The sequence below is a fragment of the Ictidomys tridecemlineatus genome, chromosome 15, assembly GCF_052094955.1.
Source record: "Ictidomys tridecemlineatus isolate mIctTri1 chromosome 15, mIctTri1.hap1, whole genome shotgun sequence".
NCBI classification, from domain to species: domain Eukaryota; kingdom Metazoa; phylum Chordata; class Mammalia; order Rodentia; family Sciuridae; genus Ictidomys; species Ictidomys tridecemlineatus.
The window spans coordinates 35,056,778-35,081,472 of NC_135491.1; the positions used below are offsets into that span (position 1 = coordinate 35,056,778).

Below are 24,695 nucleotides of genomic sequence, written 5' to 3' on the forward strand. Positions count from 1 at the left end.
TCCAATATGTTTTAATTTTAATGAAAAAGTAGATAATCTATTTGAAAATTACAAATTCAATTACAATTTTAAGGGGAAAAAACATAATATATATCGACTTTACATAAACAAAAACTGGACTCTGAAGCCCTGACATTTAAAATGTACTTGCCCTCCTTCCTACAGATCTAGCAAGTACAATTGATCTAAAAACAGAAAGGGAGTACGGTTCTTAGATGCAGTGCCTTGTCTTTAGCCTGTATAGCTCACCAAGGCTGTTTTACATCCTTAGCACCCTGGTTCACCAGGATGTGACCCAAAGCATACCCGCCTACAGTGTTAGGGAAATCCTTCTGTCCAGAAACTTATTCCCTATTTCCTCCTCTCTATGAAGGAGCTGTCCCCACCCGCATGATTCTGAACAGGGTGTTGATATTGTTGCTTCGAATAGCATCCCGACAAGCAGAGATCACCTGGTTCTTCGGTTTTCCAACTGTATGAGAAGGAATATAAAGTCAGCACATCCCGAGACAATATAAGTGGAATTAGCAAGTAGAGGCCAGTTTTAAAACAACATAAAACTAGGGTAGAGAAGAGTCATATAAACAAATTTTACTAATTTATGCTCCCTAAAACCGTAATCTTGGCGTTTTTTCTTAACGTTAAAAAAGATCCAGTGTTTAAAACATTGATAAAATATGAAGATGAATCTGCTAACAATATTAAGAATAGGTCACAAAACAAACCTAGAGACCATCTCAAATCTACAAAACCCAAAGTAGAAAAGAATCAAAGCTCACGTCCATCCAGTAAGATCATAAAGGTGTCAAAGCACTGGCCCAAAACAGAATTCAGATATAAATTTAGCTGTATTTCTGTTTCCTTTGATTTATTCTATTGTTCTTTTTCTAAAATTTTAAGTTGGATACTCAACTCATTAGTTTTCAGTCTCTGTTTCCAATTGGGTCTTCAGGGCTCCATAGTCCTTTGGGGTATAAACACTAGGTCTTTCTTTAGAGGAAGCAGAAAGATCTCAGAAAAGGAGCTGAAGGATTCTTTCCCTTTGGAAGACTAATGTCAAGCAACGGACAGAAGCTCAAGAGATGAGCCGCCTTTGCAGCATTAGGGTATGCTACTCCAGGACCCAAAATGAGTTATGGAAGCTACCAGCATCTTCAGTGATCCTCACCCCAAAAAGTACAATTACAGTGCTGTGAGAAAAGACTTACCACGCAGACGCCCAGCTCTTTGAATTGCTTGATTTACTGCTTTAAGATTTCCTAATAGTTCAGTGTGATTGTTACAGCGAATTTTATATCCATTTAGCAAGTCTTTATTAAGATCATAGAGTTCCATATAGCGATTCTTCATTGTTTTCCTGTATAAATCAAGATGATTTAACATCACTTGTCTTACTGTGCTGGGCCTAGAAATCCCTATAGGGCTGGGGGTGCAGCTCAGTGACAGAGCCCCAGCCTAGAATGCTTAAGGCCCCAGGATGTGATCCCCAATATCACAGAAAAAGAAACACGTGTCAGTGTCTTAGTTACATTTAAAAAAAGAGAGAATACACATTTTTAGCTGTATTTTAATTAAAATGAGGGAGTTTTTAAAGTTTGCTTTGAAAACATTGAGAAGTTTCTATCAAAATATCCTATTTGTTCCATATAAACAGAAGACAAGCGGTCTTTCTTGGTAATTGGTCCATGGTTGTTCTAGATTTAGAAATTTAAGAATTATGGAGTCCAGAGTGCTGTGAATAGGGTGATGAGCTATATTTCAGGATCCAATTAATATTCATTATTCAAAAGTGACCTATTCTTAATATTGTTAGCAGATTCATCTTCATATTTTATCAATGTTTTAAACACTGACTGGATCTTTTTTAATGTTAAGAAATTATTTTTTATTTTTCCAAGTGAGCTAATGGCACTGGGGGTTTTTTATACATTTCTTTTTAATTTTTTAGATATAGTTGGACACAATACCTTTATTTTATTTACTTATTTATTTATTTTAATGTGGTGCTGAGGATCAAACCCAGGGCCTTGCACATGTGAGGTGAGTGTTCTAGCTACAACCCCAGCCCCTTTAACACATATTTTTTTAAGGCCTACTGCCTGACATATTTATAACTGAAATCAGACCATGTCAAGAATTGGTTTCAAAATAATGCAGTGCCTGGGAATGAAAGAGAGTAAGTATAGAGATGAGAAAAGAACAGTGGCCCAGAGCTGGTGCCCACTGAAGCTAGGTGGGTGCTATAAAGGAAATAATTAATTATTCAATCTACTTTTGTATGTTTGAAATTTTCAACTCAATACAATCATTTTAAAAATTATTTACTTCGGAGCAATACTATTTTAATTATTTATCAATAATTCAGGCCTTTCAGGAAAAAAAGCACAAGTAACATCCTGGTTGAACTTTCACCTCTAAAATAGATGCATAAGCTTCACCTATTACTCATTTTCTACTGAATTTGCTTCAATACATTTCACTGTGAAGATGAATTTTGCACCTTAGCAAGAGAGAGGCTAAACATGCATTTGTTATTGTTTTTCTTTTAACTTTGTAATTGTACAATGTTACATATTCAGAAAAATTCAGAGAACAAGTGCTTGTTAAGGAGGTCAAGAAACAGGATGTTGCCAGCATCCCAGAAGCTTCCCAACTTGTTCTTTGTAAACAGTTTCTCCTCCCTAGAAGAAAATACTATATTATACTCCTCCTCTCTCCCTTTATGCTTTTGCAGTGCTGGGGATCAACCCCAGGGACCTCATGGCATGCCACGCAAGCGCTCTACCTCTGAGCTGCATCCCAAGTCCCTCATTATGGTCTTATCATCTACGTATGCTTCCTGGGAAATATAGTTTAGTTTTGTCCTTTTCCAAACGATATAAATGGACGCACCGGGCATGATGGTGCTACCTGTAATCCCTGTGACTCAGAATAATGAGCAGGAGGATCATTAAGTTCAAGACCAGCCTCAGCAGCTTTGTAAGACCCTGTCTTAAAAACTTTTTAAAATTTTAAAAAGGGTTGCCGATGCAGCTCAGTGGCAGAATTGCCCCTGGGTTCAATCCCCAGTATGCCCTGCCAAAAAATCAGCATTCTGTACATGTTCTTTTAAGTCTCTTTCAGTATCCAGTATGTGAGATCTGGGCATGCTCTGTGCCAGGGACACTCACCCACTCTCGCTGCTCCACTGTATGAATATACCACATTTATCCATTACACTGCCGAGGCTAGTTCGGACTGTTCCCACTTTGGGATTTTCTGTGGTTGGGATATAATCTGTGTCCCTAAAAGGTCTGTGCTGGAAGCTTGGCGCCCAGTGTGGCGATGTTAATAGCTGGTAGGACCTTTATTAAGTGAGGCCTAGTACAAGGTCATTAGTGGTGCTGCCCTCAGTCAGAAGGGACTAGGTGGTTCTCGTGGAACCCTGGTTAGCTCTCTCATGAGGGTTGTTATAGAAGAGCAACACTGGCCCCTCCCTGGTCTCTCTGGCTTTCCCTCTCTCCATGTGATCTCATTCCTGCAGGTACTCCTGGCATGAGGCCGTCTGCCATTAGGTGACACAGCCAGAGAGACCCTCATCAGAATTACTGCCATACTATTTGGACTTCAGCATCCAAAATTATGAGCTAAATAAACTTCTTTTCTTTATACACTACCCAGCCTCAGGTATTTTTTGGTAGCAATGGAAAACAGACTAATATAGGATTCTTATACCTTTATGAATAGTCTTATATAAATATCCTAGTTTATATGTGCACGAGTTTCTCTAGGATATATACAAGAAGCAGAATTTCTGGGTCCTAGGGCATACTCATTTTCATCTTTACCAATAATGCCAAGTTATTTTCCAAAGTCACTGTATCAATAGAGGACCCCCTCCCCACCGCAGCATCTGGGAGCTGCTATTCCACATATTGCTCACATGTTTCATCTTGCAAGGCAAATACCCACATGTTCCTCATCAGACGAGCATCCTCAGCTTGGACCAGCAAACTTCGGATCAGATTGGAATTATCAGCCATGTCAGCACTGAGCTTCTGGTGCACTGAATGATACTCATCCACCTGGAGAACATGAACATCAGGATTTAAAAGGGTCTTGCAAACTTCTTGAAAACTAGACACACTGGGAAGACACTACCCACTACATGCAGAGGCCCTTTTCTTTCCCTGACCACTCATACCATTTTCATATATATTCATAATCGCAATAATACTTCTTATCATTTCATCTCCTCTTCAACAAAATAATTAGTCTCTGTGGCCTCCATATGACACTGCAGGGGGGGCTCTGACTGTGTTTCAGCACTGAGGCCTAGCAACACACAGAGACATTTAAGGGATTTGAGGTGAGAATGGTTTTATACTTTGGGGACAATCACAATCCTCCTTGGTTTGCTCTTGGGTTTTTGGAAAGCAATAAACTGAAGACCAAAGAAGATATAGCCAGATAAGATGAAGAGCTAGCAAAGGAGGATGTTAATATGATGTATATTTTTAAAAGTGTCCCCCTAAACAAAGAAAGAAAATAGGGTGGTCAAGAGATAGCCTACTCTTATAAAAGAAATCCTTTAAAGTCTCCAATACTAATACTAGTTCAATTTTTTTACAAGAATTATTTAGAACATGATTATCACGTAAGTACATCTGTGGCCTCATTCATTAACCGAAACATTCCAAACTAGGAGAGACCACATTCTCACAGATGCAGCCACCAGGCACCCTCACCTTAACCAGCACCTTTCGTAACTCTTCAAAGTAGACAGGAAAATCTGCTTCTACCTGAAGGTCTTCAACAGCAAAAAATGAAGCCATCGACTGGATAATATCACCAGCCAAGTCAATATCATCAGTATTTACTGTGATCTATCCAGGAAAAAAACAGGCCAGGTTAGCATCCTCAGACAACAGGCAAACTTGGCTGAATCAGTACATGAATTTCTCCATAGTTAACACAATTTCTGAGCATATATTTATATGTAGCAATGAATGAGATAAGGGTTATTAATCCTTTAGGAAATTATAAACATTTTTTACTCCCTGTGGGTAGCTAAAAAGTCAATCCTCTAGCCTTATAAAATAAGTGATAAGACTATTCAAAGACTGAAAAAATGCTTTTATGAACATCTGTAATCCCAACCCTACCCAAAATGTACATGAAAGGGGTGAAGGAAAGGAAAGAGGGAGACAGAACCACTCTTCTAGATTATACCCCAGGGTCTACAACGGTAATACTAACAGACTATGTTACAACACTTGGTTTTATGATCTTGGCACTGAAATCATCCGCCTCACTTTGCACCAAGTGGTTAAACAGCACATGAGAAATCTATGAACGACCTTGACATTAAACAGTACCTCTCCACTAGGTTTTATTTTTATGTAGAGATGGCCGCCATTTCGTAATGATGTGAAACATACTTGAAATGGAGCATTCTGAATGTTAGTGTCTTCTGGTAACAGAAAGTTCTGGTTGAGCCATATAGCAATCTGAAAAATAGCAGAATGAAACAAACTTCATTTTTTTAAAGGACAGTCATTACAGAAGGAAGACTTCTCCCTCAGTTTAAATACCTCATCCTCACCAAAAGATCACTGATCAGACTCCTTTTTCCCTCCTTATACACATTTTACTTTTTTTTTTATTGAACCCAGGGGCACTTAACCACTGAACCATATCCCCAGCCCTTTTTTATATTTTATTTAGATGCAGGGTGTCAATGAGTTGCTTAGTGCCTTGCTTTTGTTAGGCTGGCTTTGAACTCACAATCCTCCTGCCTCAGCCTCCTGAGCTGCTGGGATTATAGACAGGCCCCACCACTCCCGGCTCTCACACATATTCTTAAGTAACATTCATGATTATGTCTGACCCCCAGAAGACATGATTTTACAGTATTCTCTACTTAGACAAAATCTTAAATGCAACGTACAAATGACAGAAGTACAGTGTTAATTCTGTTTATACAACAGCTCTTTTGTGGGTGTATCCTGGACAACGTAATCAGCTTAAAACTATTCCATTCTATTCTTTTTTTTAAAACTAATGATGAGATCTTTCTTTTTTTAAATATTTATTTTTTTAGTTGTAGTTGGACACAATATCTTTATTTTATTTATTTTTATGTGATGTTGAGGATCGAACCCAGGACCTCACACATACTAGGTAAGCGCTCTGCCCCTGAGCCACTATCCCAACCCTCCACTCTATTCTTAAAAAAAAAAAAAAAAAAAAAAAATTCAAGTGAAGAATATACACGCACACAACACAAACACAGGACACTTGCACGTGAGGAGTTTTAGTGTTAAGAATATTTTACAGTGGCTTGCAACACAGATTCCATGTCAGAATCCCTTGATGCCTTTGGAAGAGTCCACCTATGGAGTTTCTGATTCCACAGGCAATACAGGAGCCTGAGAATCCATGTAATTAAAAAGCCTCACCAAGAATTCTGAGACCTGGCCACAGTTGAAGTCTGTTTATTAGTCCTTTCAACTTAATAAGGCATCGCCATACCACTCACGTATCCTCGGGGCCTTAGTGGTAGACAACACACCTTCACTTACAGATAAGGAACTTGAGGCTCAGGCTGGTGAGGGGAACTTCCCAAGATTATTTAAAATTTAATTAACGTAGTATTTAAGGGCTGGGGCTATAGCTCAGTTGGTAGAGTGCTTGTCTCACATGCACAAGGCCCTGGGTTCAATCCCCGGCCCCACATAAAAGGAAAAAAAAAAAAAGGTAGCACTTAAACCCCAAACAATGCTCCCAACTCCATGTCCCACTCTCCATCTTTTGTTGCTGTTTGTTTGTTTTGTGTGTTTGAAGAGACTGGGCCCTGGCTGGCCCTGAATTCCTAGGCTCAAGTTATCCTCCTGCCTCAGCTTCCCCTAGCGAGGACTACAGGTGCGCACCAGGACACCCAGCTTCTCTCTTTGCATCTTGATGTAAGTTCCTCTCAAAATACTAAGTCAAGACAAACACACTGGGGCTGGGGTTGTGGCTCAGCAGTAGAGCGCTTGCCTAGCTTGCCTAACACGCGTGAGGCCCTGGGTTCAATTCTCAGCACCACATATAAATAAATAAATTAAATAAAGGTCTTGTGTCAACTACCACTAAAAAATATTTTAAAAAAGGACATACACATTAAGACCATAACAAAAGAGAGAGAGAAATTAAGAACTGGTAAGAATTCATTTGTAATTAAGGATTATGCAAATAATGTATTTTTTTCAAAGTGAAAGAAGATACTTCAGCAATATTTTTATTACATGTTACAAGCCAAATCACATAATTCTTTTTTTAATATTTATTTTTTAGGTGTAGATGGACATAACACAATGCCTTTATTTTTATGTGGTCCTGAGGATCAAACCCGGTCCCGCCCGTGCTAGGCGAGAGCTCTCCCGCTGAGCCACAATCCCAGCCTCCACACTACATAATTCTTTCAAATAATGTTTGCTGTTACCAACATAATTCATATAATTTCCCCCTTTCTACAAAGTAACATCTAAAGGACTCCAATTTGAAGAAAAGCACAAGTTACTTACCCTCTGTGCCCGTTCGGCAATGATAAAGTTAACATAGCTGACGGGTTCACTGGCGTTGTGTGGGCTGGTCAGTGCGTACATAGAGAATCGGGGGAGCTGTCTTGTCAATTCAAATACATGGAACTGGGTGCTATGGCCAAGCAAAGGGACACAAAAGAAGTGTTGAGTGGAGTGTTATTTCAAAGCACAAGGTCCAGAAAATAAGGTGACCACTTTACTGAGCCACATACCTACTCAGCCCCATATTTATAAAATGTTAGGGGTTGGAGACGTAGCTCAGGGCTAGAGTGTTTGCCTAGCATGCATGAGGCCCTGGGTTTGATTCCCAGCACTTTCCTAATTTGGAAAAATTTCAAATTAGGGAAATAAAAGGTTGTGGGAAACACTAACTGGGGGTTGGAGCCACCAAATGTCTTCTCTGCCCCAGAGGACGCCTGCACGATGGAAAACCCTGCCCTCCTCTAAGTGACTTGTAAAGGGTCACCTGCTTCTGTAACCCACAAAGGTTTTCAAGTGCAGATCCACCGGGACATCCTTGGGAGGTGAAACTGGGACACGGATGGAGCTAGAAAGGTTGTGAACGCTGGGATGTACCACGTGGCTTTCACCTACAAAAATTCCCTCGGCAAAAATCAACACTGCCCGGATGATAGTGTCTGCAGGGAAGAGAAGAAACAGCAGCTCCAGCCCTGCTCCGAGACGGCACCAGCACCTGGCAGCCCACTGCAAACACCGGCTCACCATTTGAAGTAGAGATGCACAACTCCACGTGAGCAGCTTGCTTCTCAGTTCCCAGCTTGACGGAGAGCGCAGTGTGGAGCTTGGTGTTGGCCGGGATTATGCCTCTTTGCCCATCGCCCTCATTCAGTGGACTGCTCAGTTCAGCCTAGGAAACACCCACCCACCAAACCTGTCACTAAAACAGTGAACTAATGTCGATTTTAAATAATGTGGCTGCTTGGTTTCAAAGGACAGACTCCCCATCATCTACTCCTGAGTCAGAGGGACGAGAGAACTCATCTCAGGAGTGTGCCTCTGCCCAACCTGGCCCTGTGGGAAACACCCATCCCTTCGCCCTTTCTGTCGTTATGGTTCCCTGCATCTCACTGTTCCTTTTACATGCTTTTCATGTTCTTTAAAATGACAGTGGTAGAGCACATGTCAGCATGTACAAAGCCCTAGGTTCAACCCCCAGCAGCCCACCACAAAAAAAAAAAAAAAAAAAAAAACCCTCACTTGATAGGCCAAATTCCAACACAGTAACATATGACAGGATAAACTAAAGCCCTCTCCTGCTCATCTCCTTCCAGGCTGGTGGATACACACAAGCGTATTTTTTAGTTATCAATTTATGTATAGTTTTTTAAAAATGATAAAAGAAACACTCTATATATATTGTTTTTGCTTTTTTTCTATTTAATAACACCCAAATACCCTTCCATATCAGTCCAGATATATTGACTTCATTTTTTGAGCAGCTATTAATTCCCCAGCATGTACTCCCTGTCACTGATGAACAGTTAAGTTGCTTCCAGCTATTCACCTGACAAATGTTTCTACAGATCACCTGCCTGAAAGTGGAATTTCTAGATCAACAGATGCATGGCTTCGTCATTCTGGCGCTGGCAGAGAGGCTGATGCAACCTGCCTTCTGCAGACAGGCAGGAGGAGGTCGGCACCCTGGCCAGCCCTGACCTGGTCCTTCTCCTCACCTGCCAATCCTCGGGGTCAGTCTCAGCATTTCAGATTCTGCCTCCCCTCCCAGCGGGCCCTACCTTGGCGTTTTCCTCGTAGTTACGGAGTTCTAGCAACAGATTCTGCTTTTTCTGACTCAGCTCTCGGATCAGGTCCTGCTCCACACTGGTGTCCATGAGGTTTCCCCTCATCTCAGTGGTGCCTGGCAGGTAGCCCCGGACTGAAGAGAGGGAAAAACACTCACTGGACGGAGGACCACCCCAGGTACAGCCATATCTACTTTTAGGTCATCAGTTAGTTGTTCTTAAAAACCAAAAACTGAAATTCTCATCTTCCCAACTGATGTGGACTTATTAAAACTCAGTATAAATACTTTAGACTAGAATTTCCTGGCATTTGACCCAACCAAATTGAAAAAGTGACTTTTCAAGAATTTTTCCCAACTCAATTTACTTTCCCCTTCCACTGAGCAGCAGATTAACTGTACGTGGCCATCCATCCGGTAATCCGCCTCGAGCACACCAGCAATGGCAGAAGAGAAGTTGTCTTTAAAGATGACCTCTCCAGTTCGGTCACTTCGAGCATCAACCTAAAAATAAAACAGGAACTTAAAGTCACTTATGCCACAGTTTGAAAATACCACCATCAGCAGCACAAGGTTTTGAAATAAAACCCAGCTTTAGAGGTCATTCAGTCAAGCAGTCTTTAAAGTGTTCCACGAAGTCTGTGACTTCTCCGTGACTGCTTCTCCTTGTGTCTTAGCCATTCTGTGCTTGGTCTCGTGTGAAGATCAATAACCAGACTCGAGGGAAAGAAGAGCACTTAGACCTCCCAGGGTCCTAAGGAGGCCAGGAAGAACTCCACGTGTAAAGCACTTGAAGAGGGCCTGGCACATAGGTCCAGGGCACATGTCAGCTCTCTATAAAAATCCTACCTTCCTGAAATCCAAGAATACCAAATATCATTATATCTGAAGTGTAAACGCCAAGCGAGGCCAGTTCCCCACCATACCACCCAGTCCCCACCATACCACCTTTTGCAACAACCCTGTGAAGTGTCCTCTTCCACACAAATTGCCCAGACTCACTACTCCTATCCTCATTGTTTCTCTTCCTCCCAGGAATAAATCAAATAAATCACTGACTGATCAGAAGCAAAGGCATCTAAAGAACAATCATAGATGCTCATTCAAAATGATGATTTAAGCCCAGGTAAGGACACCGGTGTCATAAACAAAAGGCTAGCTACGGAATATCTGGCAGAGCAACCAGTGTCATTTCAATGACACTGCCATTCACTATTTTGTCTTTTCGTATACATTCTTCTAGGGAAAACTTTGCAACCAAAAAATTATTTAGGTCACAGACTACTCCTTGTCCAGGGTATATACGCATGTAACTTCTTTTTCTTTTCTTTCTTTTTTTTTGGGGGGGGGGTACCTGGAATTGAACCCAGGGACTTGTACACATGCTAGGCAAGTGACACATGCTAAGTGCTCTACCACTGAACTACACCAGCAGTCCTTCATACTGTATTTTGAGACAGAGTCTAGTTAAGTTTCTGAAGCTGACTTCAAACTTGTGAACCTCCTGCCTCAGCCTCCCAAAGAGCTGGGATCATATGTGTGAGCCACTGTGTCCAGCTTATTTGTGTCATTTCTAACAACATCAGGTAAGCCTGAAGATTATGATGACCAAAGCTGGTGAAGGAAGGAATGCTGGTGTTTTACCAAAGTTCTGAGCATATTAAAATACCCCTCTAACTGGGGCTGAACTGAACTTCTTCCCTGTGAAAGCCTAGCTATCGAACAGCCTTAGCACTGCATCGCCATATTACTAAGTTTGCAGCTGAGAAGGACTACAAATAAGTCCTTCTGTGGACAGTCTCTTCTTTTGCTTATCCATCAGGGAAGTTTTGTCCTGCAGGAGAGGACAGACCTCCAACTCAACAGACAACCTACTAAAGACAAAGTTAACAGGCCAGTAGTATTTTTTTTAGTATTTTTACTCCTACATTCACAAGTTGCATCTGTTTATTTGCCTTTTCAAGACCATTTGTGTTAAGTGTAGATAATCAGTTTTTCCACTTATATTATGATTTCATAATTTTCTTATCTTTTTTTATGCTTTGGAACAGATTATATAACAAAAAAATCCTTAAAATTTTGAAAGAATTAAACTATGAAACTCTAGGTCCAAAGTGTAATTAGAAGTAACTTTTAATAATTTCTCAAGTCTAAGTAGTTTTGTAATTCTTGAATCAATCATAATTTATATTCTCCCAGAATATAGTACTTTCCTATGGTTTTAATGTTTGTGTCTCCCCAAAATTTGCCTGCCCTCACGCCTGGGATCAGTACTCTCATTCTCATGAGAGTCCTTGAAAGATCTCCATCCGGTCCACCACAGTAAGAAGAAAACCACCGTGAGGAAGCAGCCCTCCCAGACCAGAGATCTGCCACTCCCTGACCTTGGACTCCCAACCTCCAGAGCTCTGTGAAATAGACTTCTGCTTTTTAGGAGCCACCCAGTCTGTAGTATTTTGTTAAAACAGCCACATAAATTAAGATATCCATTTTGTAGACTTTTACTTCTTAATAAACAATGACACAACCTTCACTTATGATTCTGAATACCCACACCAAGGACAAGCCCAAAAAGAAGAGCAGGAACAGCCTAATAACTTTTTAGAACCTGTTCATTATGTAACACCACAGAAAGACTGGAGGTGCTGGCCCAAAGTAAAGAGAAAGAAAGACAAAAGGCGGAACTAGCTGATCCCCTCCAGGCAGCCCAACACTGACAGAGAAGAAAGCAAGGGCACAGTATCCATGGAGACCTGGCAGCTCCTGAGACAGTTTCTGACAATCTGGACTTGCCAAAAGACTAAGAAATTCTGATCTGAGTTTAAAAAGGAAAGAAAGAAAAAGGGGTTTTACTTTGAAGTGATAGCTGGGAAAACAATATGCTAACCTGATTCTTCTCATTAATTCTAAGTTTTCCGTCAGTGTTAAAGATTTATTAGGAAAGAGCTATTCAGACAGTTCATTATTACTATGTGATTAACCCCACCCCCCCAACTGGCCTATACCTACAGGCAACCTGATTGATGGCTTTTCCTTCTTTCAAAGAAGAGATTTAGAAAGAACCCCCCAGGAGATTTTTCTCAAGCAGGGCTTACAAGGCTAAAAGGATAGTCACTATGTAGCAGGAAGAAAAGTGTGGAAAGATTGGGAGGTTAAATCTGAAAACCCAGCCAAGGAAGTCAGGGTTGTTTCCGTGTTACAATTCTAGGTCTGCAGCCCTTATCACAACGTTATTACTTAGAACTACACACAAACCGCTAATTTACACTCACCTTCCCATTCGACCAACCGGTTATCAGTTCACACACTCCATCAGAATTAAGGTCAAAAGCATGGATACTCATGGCATGATTTTTGGACTGAAAGGAAATTTCAATAATTAGTACAGAAGTCTCTGATACTGAAATATAAAGTGCATGAGTAGAAAAAGCTGACTTTACTTTTATTCTCCAGTATCGAGCTGTTTTGTCATAAACTCCAACTGTGCCATTGGAAAGGGCATAACCAAATCGACTGCCATACATGGGACACAGAGAGGTGATTATCTGCCAAAAATAACACATAAACCACATCTTTTTGTTAAGGTTCAATTTAATATGAAGTAGTTTTTGAAACTATATGCCACTGGGTGCAGTGGTGCACACCTGTAATCCCAGAGACTCAGGAGGCTGAGGCAGGAGGATCCCAAGTTCAAAGCCAGCCTCAGCAACTTAGTGAGGTCTAAGAAACTTAGAAAGACCTTGTCCCAAAAGGAATATATACTTCAAGTACACAAGAACTAGCATATGAGCCAGGTGTGGTAGTGTGCACACCTGTAATCCAAGCTACTTGGGAAGCTAAGGCAAATCACAAGTAGGTGGATATAATACCTTTATTTTATTTTTATGTGGTACTGAGGAATGAACCCAGTGCCTCAGGCATGCTAGGCAAGCGCTCTACCACTGACCCACAACCCCAGCACAACAGTTACTACTACAGTCTAAATTTTAAAAATAATTCTAATCTACAATTGACTAATTTTTACATTTACACTTTTCTTTCTATGACATAATTGTTTGCTTGCAGTAAAATAAAGTATAATCCTTTCAAAACTGAAAATCTGAGTAAGTGGGTATGTAACAATATACAGAATGTATATATTATACAGAAATAGTTACAGGACTACAACAAGGATTTAACATCCTTAAAAGGATAAAATTTTAGATACTAAACAAAATTATACTTTCAAGTTAAATCCAAAAACTAATGATATCTATGATCCTGCAGATCTATTTTCTAATTCTGGCCCTAATACAATAGATATTAAGAAGTAAGTTGTATAAAGCAGAGAATAGTTATGTAATTTCCTTTACACCTACAGCTTTTCTACAAAACCACCCACTCCACTTAACTCTGAATACGAAGTACTGTGTAGGAATCCAGAATTATTTAGCTCAAGGCATTCTCCTGGCAATACTCAGCACATGTTCAACTGCCAAATGAATCATGATTCTGCTGAACTGGGAAAAGATATTTGAACGGCAAGCAAAACCAAACCAAGAGGAGAGGAAATTGGCTATGCAGATGAACAATTTTATAAAGTCCATATTTTCATAAATTCAGCCCCAGATTACATAGATCCTTTAGTATTTCTTTAGTTCATTTGCCTCTTTCTTTTTTGGACTTGAGGAGCAACAAGTTCCTGCTAATCTCTAGCTCTATTTCAAGGTCTCCTCTCCTTGAAAAGTGTTTCAGAGAATTATACTCTCCTCACATCCAGTATTGACAAACAACAGAAATCTAAAGAAAGCAAAACTGAATGACTTCTACCAATGGGAAAAGATTTACTGTAAATTAGAATGAAAGAGATACAAAAATGGAGGACACAGCACCTTCAGGCCAGTGACTCTCTAGCTGTTTGGGGTGGTTCTAGGGGGTGGGAGGTTATGAGTCCATTCAAGAGCCTAATGAACAGTAAGGACCCTCCTTCTGGAAAAGCACATATTTATACCACAGGACCCTTGCACAGACACACCTGTCCACACCACTACTGTAGCACTAATTTCTCTCCTTCGTTTCTTCTCTATCCATAGCTATCAGTTTACATTTTAATAACTGTGATTATATAAAGCATATAGTATGATTAAATAAGTTTTTATCCTAAAACCCTCTGGACTGTAAAAAGATGCCCTGGCACCCTCATCTGATGTTAGGTTTGTTGCTTGATCTGCCCAAGGCGAAGGTGGTACTTCTTACCTCTGTTTCTGTCATTTCTGCCACAATCTCATCTTCTTTAAAAACTCGGATATCAAAATCCTCAGATCCAACAAGAAGCTAAAGTGAAGGGAAACCATATACATTTAGTTCAGGAAATGAACACAGCAAAATTCCCATAACTAAAACAAAGATTTCGTATTACTTTGCTGCTACCACCACCCAAGAGCCCCAATCCTCCAATAACCTAATGCTCAAGAAGATCCTCTCTAATGGCAGGGTTGAGGGTCAACAGACTCAGTGAAGAAAAGTAGCTACTCTACATTTTATCTTCCCATGTGGGAGGCACATCTTGCCAGACATGTTCTTTTACCCTGTACTTCAGAATGTTCTCTAGTTCAGCAACCTTCCCTGTTGCAGAGGGAGACCCTGTTTCAAACATAAGAGCCAAGAGTCCATGGACAGGAGGACTAAGTTAGTGCCAAAAATAGCCCTTCACATGCACAGAGTGCTCGAGAAGCTAATTTTGAGTAATTATTAGAATAATTTAAAAAGCTAAGAAACAATCTCTAAAACTTTTATATTACTGAAAAAGTGGGCCAAAATTGAAAACTACTTATTAATATGATTTCAGAATATCAGAAGCAATTTACAAGATTTTAAATATGACAGAGTCCCCTCTAACTGTTCTGCCTTCTCTCTCCTGTGTTTTTAAAACTTCCTTGATCAATTGCCATGATCTTTGTATTAGATGTACTGTTCAATCTAGTTGACAAGTGATTTATTGTTCAAAAGAGAGGAAAAAGACCAATGAGGCCAGTAAGTTCATCATTTAGGTAACAGAGCTCCAAAATCAGGCATGAAAAACTAAGACTTCTCTCCATACTAATGTCACCGTCAGGGGCAACTTATTTAGCTCAACATACAAAGTATCATCTTCTCCCTCACATACCTCTTTCTTCCCATCACCATCAAAGTCACACAAGGCCAAGGAATGAACATTGTCTCCAGTAACCTAAAAATGAAAACAAAAATCATTAAATCATCTTTATTAAAGATTCAATCAAAATATACTAGCAATATGAAGGGGAGGATTATACAAACCACCCTTTTTTAACGTTTGTAAAACATTACAAATTTTGTTCTATTTTATGTTTTATTATTTAGTACAGTCAATGGTTAAATAAAATTAAAAGTAAAAATGCCAAAAAGAATGTTTAGTTCTTCATACCGTCCAAAAGAGATCATTTCCTTCATGGTCAAAACCCTGCAGAGCACAATTTCCACCAATAATGGCAAGAGGAGAAGAAATATCTCCCAATGTCCCCAGTACAATGGCATTTGCCCCATCTGCTACCTAAGAAGACAAGACACATAATCTCAAACACAGTAATGTGCAGGCACATTGGAGATAACATACACCTGTGTTTTTACTCAAATATTCAAATTCCTTTGTCATCATTTGGGAGAATCCACATGGTCTCCTGACTAGGCAGCCACTGTGGCTTCTGCAAGGATGAGCAGAGAGCCAGGGTCAATTCAGAGCCCTGCTCTCACACCGTAAGACACTACAATAATCCAGGGCTGCCCAGGATCACCAAGTTCTAGAGCACAAATTCTCTAGAGGACCAATGCTTTTAAACATCCAAATTTTGTAATTTAGTTTACCATTTTGGATGGAAATATTTTTAATACTATTGCCCAATTCTCTTACTAGTAGTCTTTCTCATTTTAAAGTTACTAGAAAGTATAAATAATAATAAAAAAAAACCCTCTAGTCCAACTCTCCAGAATTCTTGAATATACTATATAAACATATCTTATCTATGGAAGAATCAAAGACAACTTTGTAAATACTGTTTATTGCACAGGAAAATAATCCTTACTTATGTTAAAAATAAGTAGAAAAAACATAAAGAAGAGACTGGTTATAAAGAAAGACATCATAAGAAATTAAAACTGTAAAATGGCAAGTTAGCAAAGGGGGAAAAAAGTTAAAAGGTAAGCAATGAGTTAGAAAAAAATTAACTGTAACATATAAGATTTATAATTAAATGATTTATATTTAAAAGATTTATATTTAAAGTTTTGTTTGTTAACAAAAGACAAATAAGAAAATAGTAAACATCTAAGTAAAAAAAAAAGAAATTCACTAGAAAAAAATACTAATAATATTTACTAATGAACATGAAAAATGTTCATTCATAATATATCCTTTTTCGCTTTCTTTGACTTTTTGGATGAAATGATGAAAAAGAACAATAATATCCATTGTTGATTAGAATATATTATAATATATATAATATCATATATATTAACATAAATATATATTCTATATATTAGAATATATTAAAATACATATTCTTATATTCTAAGGCAGGGTAGAAAAATAGTAGCCTTTCTAGAAAGTAATTTAACAATCTCTATCAAAAAATCTCATTAAAAATGGTTTTTAACTTAGCAATTGTGTTTCTTCTTTTTTTTTCATTTAAATTTTTAATTTGTTCTGATTCTTCAACTATAAGCTGAGTCCTTGTGATAATAATTTTAGGCATCAACATACGTAGGCTACAGTTTCCAGATATTTGGTTAGACAGTATTCCAGATATTGCTGCATTTTTTTAGAGGAGATTAACATATAAATCAGTTGACTGAATAAAGCTGGTCACTCTCCCTAATGGGGGCGGGCCTCCTCCATTCAACTGAAAAACTAGTAGAAAAAAGGCTGACCTCCTCCAAGGAAGGATTCTGCCCTGGGACTGCCTTCAGACTTGGGCTTCAGCATCTACTCTTTTCTGGATCTCTAGCCTGCTGGCCCACCCTGCAGATTTTGGACTTGCCAGCCTCCACAATCAGGTAAACCAATGGACAACTCTTGTAGGTTTCTTGAGTGAAAGAAGCCAGAGACCAGAGTACATTCTACATGATTCCATGTGTATGAAGTTCAGAACAGGAAAGTCTAAGCCAGTGATTGTCTATGAGGAACAGGAATTGGCTGGAATAAGATACAACTATATCTTCTAAGTGACAGAAATGTTCTACATTTTTATCAGGGATATTGGTTACAGGGATCAAAATTCATTGAACTTAAGGATTATGCATTTCACTACATCTACACCTTACCTCCTTTAAAAAATATAAAAAAGGCATTTGCATTTCTAGGAACTTATCCTTAGGAAATAATCAGAAAAGTGACAATATATATGCTTATCTTAGTAATATTTATAACAGATAAACAATGAAAATAACATAAATGTTCAGTAATAAATTTCAGGTAAAATAAATTATATATGTTAACATAATGAAATACTATAGAATCAAAAAGAATGATATATAGACCTACAGTAATCAAAAAGAATGACATATAGACCTACAGTAATCAAAAAGAATGATATATAGACCTTATGGTATTAGATGTTCCTAATAATTTGTAAAAGAAAAGACTAAACGTGATAGCCAGGAATTGGCATGCCCATTAACTATGGCATATACATACAATGAAAAATTATTCTGCCATAAAAAGGAATGAAGTACTGTTAGATGTTACAACATGTATCAACCTGGAAAACAACATACTAAGAAAAAGAGGCCAGTCTCAAAAGACCACATCTTATGATTCCATATTTATGAAATGTATAGAATACATAAATTTCCAGAGTCAGAAAACATTACTGGTTGCCTAAGGTTAGCAAGTCAAAGGAAAATGGGAATACCTACTAATGGGTATGGGTTTGTTTCTTTTGGAGGTAATAAAAAATGTTTAAAATTGCTGGGCATGGTAGCACACACGTGTAATCTCATCTACTCAGGAGTCTGAGGCTGGAGGATTGTTAAGTTCAAGGCCAGCCTGACTGACTGAGCAAGATCCTGTCTCAAAATAAAATTTAAAAAAGAGGTTAATAAGCCGGGGTTGTGGCTCAGCAGTAGGGCACTCACCTAATTTAATTGTGCGAGGCACTGGGTTCAATCCTCAGCACCACATAAAAATAAATAACATAAAGGTATTGTGTATAACTACAAATAAAAAAACAAAAAAATTTAAAGCTATAAAAAAGGGGTTAGGATCTAGTACAGTGTCTACCACTTGCTTAGCATGTGCAAGGCCTGGGTTGAATCACCAGATGAAAACTGATTGTGGTGATGGATATTAAACTCAGAATAAACTAAAAACCAATTAATTTTACCTATTAAATAGGAAAACTATCTGGTGAGTGAATTATATTTTAATAAAGCTATTATAGGAAAAATAAAGTAAAAGGTTGCATGTATATAGTATGATCACATTTTGTTAAAAAAAAAAAGGTATACTTACATATACTAAACAAAAATACCTGGATAAACAAAGAACTAAATGTTACTTCTAAGTCAATAAACTATGGGGATTTTCTTTCCTTTTTGTTTCCCTATACTTCCTATAACAAATATGAGTTAATTTGGGTATTGAAGTAGTAGCAGCCTGTAGATGGCAGACTACAGTCAGGGTTTCTCCTACAAACTACTCTAGTAAACTGCAATGCAAGGCCACCAGGAGACCTGCTTGCTGGCTTCCACTCCTGGCTGAATTCTCAATAGGTATTGATAGATGGTGCTGTCATAGATGAACCTCTAGAAACCAGGTGAGTGTCACCAAGTGATTCCAACCATGACCAAATAAGTTCCAAGTACAGAAAGATGTGAGTGGAAAACTCCCTGTATTGTTTAACTCCACTGTAACAGCCACAAAATAAGCAAACCAAAATAAACACCTGATCTCCTTCAAGCATAAAAACTGTTGGGCATTGGGTAATGGAATTCTATGGTTATAACGGGTATACTTGCCTCTTTGTAGAACAAATCTGAATTATTATAGACATCATAAGCCAAAAGATTCGTCTGTGTCCCCACCAAAAGGACATCGCAGCCAAGCTCAGGGTTCAGCTTTCCTGCAGTCAGGCAGCTGACCGCCTGGTTAATGTTGAGAAGAGAAACATCAGACTCCAGGGGGCTCTGGAGGACTCTGGATGCACTGAAATGCTGGCTCCGTGTATGAGGATTGTGAATAAAAACCTAAGCAAAAACAGTTAATTACATTCCCTTAAAATATCAAAAAACTAGGTTATTAACAGATATCACCATTAACAACAAGTCACTTTTATCTCCCACAAAACTTAAGATGCTCACACCCAGTTTTGTGCACGGTAACCCTCAGTCATTATCAACTATGAAATCTGGAGGTTCCTGGCCTTGTGAAGAACATGTGAGGCAAGGCTCGGGCCACTCACCAGGGCAGGACACCCCAGCACTCACAGACCAGCCTTTCCCCCATCCACCCACAGGCAGCCACTTCCAGCTTCAGTAGGATCGTTACACACCCAAAAGATCACAGAAAGCAGAACAGACACTTCTTTTAGTATACTTTGTTCCAAACACCTAATAACTTTACTTTCTAACTTAGTCTAGTAGTTTGAAAATGTTTTATGAACTTAAGCTATGTCACAGCAATCAAATTTCTTGAAGAGCTTTTCACTGTCTATACTGGTAAGACAGAGAATTAGTTTGTCCAAAGATATTAAACTTGACAGGTTCAATTTCAAAAAAATCAATCAATCATCTGAGTGACTGCGTAAGTCATTCAACTTCCTTGGGTTTCATCTCTGAAAAGGAGCTTTGGAGTAGGAAAAAAAATGTATTCTCAGGAGGGGTGAAACTACTCTCAAGATGGGTAACTGGGTTTGAGGTGAAAAGATGTTAAATATTAGAATGTCTTGTCACCAGGCACAATGGCACACGCCTCTAATCTCAGCAACTCAGAAGGCTGAGTTAGGAGGATCACAAGTTCAAGGCTGGCCTCAGCAACTCAGTGAGACCCTTTCTCAAAATAAAAAATAATAAAAAAAAATAGAGGTAAGTTTGTAGCTCAGTGGTTCAGTGCTTGCTTTGCATGTGTGAGGCACTGGGTTCAATCTTCAGCACCACATAAAAAATAAATAAATAAACACAAAGATTAAAAATAAATAAATAGATAAATAAATAAAAGAACTGGGGATGTGGCTCAGCAATAAAAGTGCTCCTGGGTTCATGTCCCAGTACTAAAACAAAACAAAACAAATCAAAAAACAACTGTAGCCTCCAAAGGGCCACAATACAAAGAGAAACACTGTATGAATGTAGTATTAAAATTTCACTGGAGAAATTTTCAATGTCTAAAAAAGCTACATATGGGGGCTGGGGCTGTACCTTAGTGGTAGAGTGCTTGCCTAGCATGGGTGAGGCACTGGGTTCGATCCTCAGCACCATATAAATAAATAAATAAAATAAAGGTTTTTGTTTTGTTTTGTTTTAAAAACTACATGGGGGGGCCAATACAATAAAAGAAAGGATGGAAGTCACTGGACTAGAAATCCCTTGGGCTCTTTCTGGTTATCAAATTCACTAATTTTAAATAAATATTTAATTTCTTAGATATAAATCCAAAGAGTATTAATTTTAAATTATTACCTATACAAAGAAGCACATTCAAAAAAAATAATTTTCAAAAGAATTGACTAGAAATATGTAGAAAACACATGCAGCTGCTGAACAGTACCTTCGTGTTCTCTTTTGTGTGAGTATGCTTTTGCAAACACTAATTGAATTTGATCCTCACACCAACCCCTAACTTACAGACAAGGTCAGAGGAGAGAAGGTCCTTTCCTGAGATCTCAAGACTACGAGTGACAGGGTGAAAACATGAAGCCTGTCACGCTCCAGTCCCCAAGCTCTAACTACATCACACTTCCTTTTATAAGAGTTCTGAACAGAAGAATCTTTGCAATCTTCTATTAGTTAGATCTGCTGAGAAAGAACTTAGGGGACTCACAGTTATTGGGTTTTGTTTTGTTTTTTGGTACTAGGAATTGAATCTAGGGGTGCTTAACCATGGAGCCACATCCTCAGCCCTTTTGTATGTTTTATTTGGAGACAGGATCTCTGTGAGTTGCTTAGGGACTTGCTCAGTTACCAAGGCTGGCTTTGAACTTGTAATCCTTCTGCCTCAGCCTCCTAAGCCATTGGGGTTACAGGGTTGCCCCACTACTCCTGGCTCCCACATTCATTGTTAACTAGAATGGAAGGAGTGTGATTTTTGCCAAGAGTCAACAAGAATCCAAAGAGTCAGAGTTCTTCCCTGTTCCTCTCTTGCTCTTCTCTGCACACACAAATATGAATGTCCAGGGAGAACTACTTGTCCCTTCAGACAAGGAAAAGCCAAGCTCAAGTCACATGACAAATGGATTACCCCCTATTTTGTAGATTCTTAAAGACTGTCTGAAGTTCATAAATCATTTGTTCTAGCTGATGGAAAAGTAAATCGAACTTATCCCGCCCACACCACCAGCTCTATGGTGAGGGAAAATATGTTCCCAGAGGAAAATACTAAGTTCATATTGCAAGGAACCCCTTCTTAAATACCCTTGGCCAAGTGCCATGACATGTGCCTGTAATCCCAGCTACTAGGGAGGCTAAAAAGGAGAACCACAAGTTCAAGGACAGCCCAGATAATGTAGTAAGACTCTGTTTGGGGAAAAAAGAAAAACAAGTTTTTCAAAATAAATAAATAAAATATGCTTGCTCAGGCCAAGATATGACAAAGTTCTGCTTCTAGAAATGAAGGCCCTAGTAGTCAGAGTAGGCTTTAGCCTTGCCAGGAATGTTTGTTTTTAAAGACTACATTTACATGTTATGTGAATCATAAGATATCACCAATTATTTTTTAAGTCTCCATATAAAAGATTAGAACTTTCCAGATTTATTTAAAGTTCTAAAAACAAAGTACTCAATTACACAGAGCACGGGATCCTCTGTTGATTGACATCTTCATAAACAATCCTAGAATCAAATGTCCCTGCCTCCCACTCTAGGTCACAGTTTAATGTGAGGGCTTCCACAGAACCCCTGCCTGGCTCCCTGCTTCCACTCCTACACTCTACATTCCCTGCGTCCCCAGTACATCCTCCACATACCAGTCAGACAGTCAGAATCACTTTACCTAAAACATACAGCAAATCCTATCACCCTCTTTATTGAGACCCTCAGTGTCTTCCCAACACACTCAGTATAAAAACCAAGGTCTTTACAGTGGCCTGCAAGGCTGGCCCTGCTCACCTCAGGGCCTCGGCATTCCTTTCCATCCTGACACCCTCCTTGCATCCTGGAACACACCAAAACCTTTACACTCGCTACTCCCTCTGCCTGCAAGGCACTTACTCCACATATCCAGAGCTTGTCTCCTTATCTCCTTCAAATCTCTGATCAAATGTTATAAGAGACCTCACTGACTACCCCATCTAAAATAGCAAGCTCCTACCATCCCCATCCTCCACTTCTTTTCCCTCCCACACGCACACACACAAGTAATTCTGGTAATAGACTCCAAAGGGATGAAACTTGTCTGTCACATTAACCACTGCACCTGAAAAGCTAAGAACACTGCTAAGCATGATAAGCCTTCAAATTAGGTGCTGTACACCTACAGCAGGGCTAGTGTGAAGTTTGTTTGGGGATCCATTAATGCCTCCCAACAACTAACATCATATATAGACCCTGCACTAAGTGCTTTACTCCTTAATGGAAGGGAATCACTACTCTTTACTTATGTATCCAAAGGTATATATATCATATGATGTAACAAAACATGTATTTAAAGTTTTTATTTAATGTTGTGAAAGCTATAAATCATTACATAAATGTTAGCTATAAAATGCACACTGGGTCAGAGAACATGCACTATAATCTCATTTCACCAATTTCCAGTTGAGTGGCTTCAGGCGCTGCTTTGAACCTCCCTGAATTATCTAATCAGCAAGGTAGGCATCACAATAAGAAAATAAAAGGTAACAATTAGTGACCACTTCCTATATGACAAGTGTTTTTCAAGTATTAACTTATCTAATCCTCATGACCCTAAATTACTACAAAGTACCTTGCCAAAGGTCATGAAGCAATTAATGGAGCCAGGATCCACCACATCTGTGCTATGCTACTACCCTTAATCTTGTAGCAAAGATGCTCAGGTAATTAATGTAATAAGGCTTTGTACTTGTATTACCCTGTATTTCATGTATTTTGAGCATGCCTCCACCAATATACTGGGCTTTGATCTATACATTGTTTGACATCCTTCTACACTTTAAGCGTTCTTAAAGTAGGAATTCCAATTTCATCCGTGAATCTAGCATAACAGAGGTGTTCAGTTGAAGTCTGATGACTGTTGAATGACCATGTCTCTTGCAGAGTATCTGGCACATGTGTAAGCACATAATGCTTAGCTAATATATTATAGGGAAAACTCTGCATGTACCCGGCCAAGGATCAAAAGTGCAATTGGAGGGTTGGAGATACAGCTCAGTAGTACAGGGCCTGCCAATCACGAGAGGCCCTGATTTCCATCTTCAGGACCACACACACACAAAGAGCAACTTGAATTTAATTCAGGGATTTCTACAGGCCTTTCTCTTTCTTCTCCTCCCAACCAGTGTGAGAGTGCAAGGAGTTCCAAGCGACAAGCAGAGGCTCCGGGCTGGATTCTAGGGTCAGCTATTAGAGCTAATCCTAGCCAAGCCCTTTTCCTTTTGAAGACTTCCCTTCCCTAAGCTCCTTTTTCGTCCAGGCACACCACCAATGTCCTGACAATCAGAAAACAATCAGAACTCCCTACTCCTCTTGGCAGGATGGACTCCTACGCCGCGACTACGACAGGTTGCCAGGCAACCCGGGCCGGGGAGGGGCCGGCGCGAGAGGCGGGGTCTCGGGGGTGCGGCCCGCGGAGATCCTGGGGCGCCGGGCCCGGGCTTCGAGCCGGTGGGAGCGGTTACCTTGCCCGCTTGGGTGGCGGCCGCCAGGCACGGGTGAGTCCCGTCGTAGCGCCCTATAGCCACCATGCGGGGGCTGATTTTGTGGCGCAGTTTCAGGGTGAACACGGGCAGCAGCATGATGGTGGCGGCGGCGGCTGCTCGGTAGTGGGCTGGCGCCCGAGGCCGGCGAGGGGCGCAGGGACAAGACCCCCCAGCCCCCGATGCCTCGGGCCGCAGGGGAAAAGGCCCCAAACCAAGCTCGCACGCCCAGCTGCCGATTCCCGCGGCTACACGCACCCACCCAACTGCTTCTGCGGCTGCGCAGGCACCGCCCCGCTCTGAGGGCGGCTGCGCAGGCACCGCCTC

The 24,695-nt window shown here is 39.8% G+C and overlaps 3 protein-coding genes across 7 annotated transcripts in view; 2 read left to right on the forward strand and 1 right to left on the reverse strand.

Annotated features, from left to right (window-relative positions):
• Ogfod1 (2-oxoglutarate and iron dependent oxygenase domain containing 1) overlaps nt 1–11,860 on the forward strand; it is a 44,139-nt gene extending 32,279 nt beyond the window's left edge. The window contains exons 13-15 of one of the 3 annotated variants that reach the window (XR_013430903.1): nt 9,110–9,506; nt 10,363–10,453; nt 11,150–11,860. Coding sequence is in view for 2 of the 3 variants with exons in the window: in XM_078032345.1 (XP_077888471.1) it covers nt 9,110–9,241 (132 nt within the window). In the remaining variant the exon portion in view is untranslated. Of the gene's footprint in view, nt 1–3,523; nt 3,656–9,109; nt 9,508–10,362; nt 10,454–11,149 lie in introns of those variants that run through there. The other 2 variants (XM_078032345.1, XM_078032346.1) reach the window with 2 other exon arrangements.
• On the reverse strand, nt 1–24,640 carry Bbs2 (Bardet-Biedl syndrome 2). Of its 2 annotated transcripts, none has more exons than XM_005318197.5 (17): nt 24,351–24,640; nt 19,339–19,566; nt 15,752–15,877; nt 15,473–15,535; nt 14,563–14,640; nt 12,768–12,872; nt 12,600–12,686; nt 9,696–9,831; nt 9,323–9,462; nt 8,289–8,433; nt 8,032–8,203; nt 7,548–7,677; nt 5,358–5,489; nt 4,728–4,865; nt 3,952–4,064; nt 1,209–1,357; nt 1–472 (listed from the first exon to the last, which is right to left on the reverse strand). In XM_005318197.5, the coding sequence occupies exons 1-17, from the start codon at nt 24,465–24,467 to the stop codon at nt 366–368; spliced, it is 2,166 nt and encodes a 721-aa protein (XP_005318254.2). In that variant the 5' UTR covers nt 24,468–24,640; the 3' UTR covers nt 1–365. The 2 variants fall into 2 exon arrangements, with proteins under 2 accessions (XP_005318254.2, XP_077888470.1); XM_078032344.1 differs by having other exon boundaries at nt 15,752–15,873; nt 19,335–19,566.
• Mt4 (metallothionein 4) overlaps nt 17,261–24,695 on the forward strand; it is a 42,111-nt gene continuing 34,676 nt past the window's right edge. The window contains exon 1 of one of the 2 annotated variants that reach the window (XM_040278873.2): nt 17,261–17,376. The gene's annotated coding sequence lies outside the window, so the exon portion shown is untranslated. Of the gene's footprint in view, nt 17,377–24,247; nt 24,384–24,695 lie in introns of those variants that run through there. The other variant, XM_005318198.5, reaches the window with a different exon arrangement.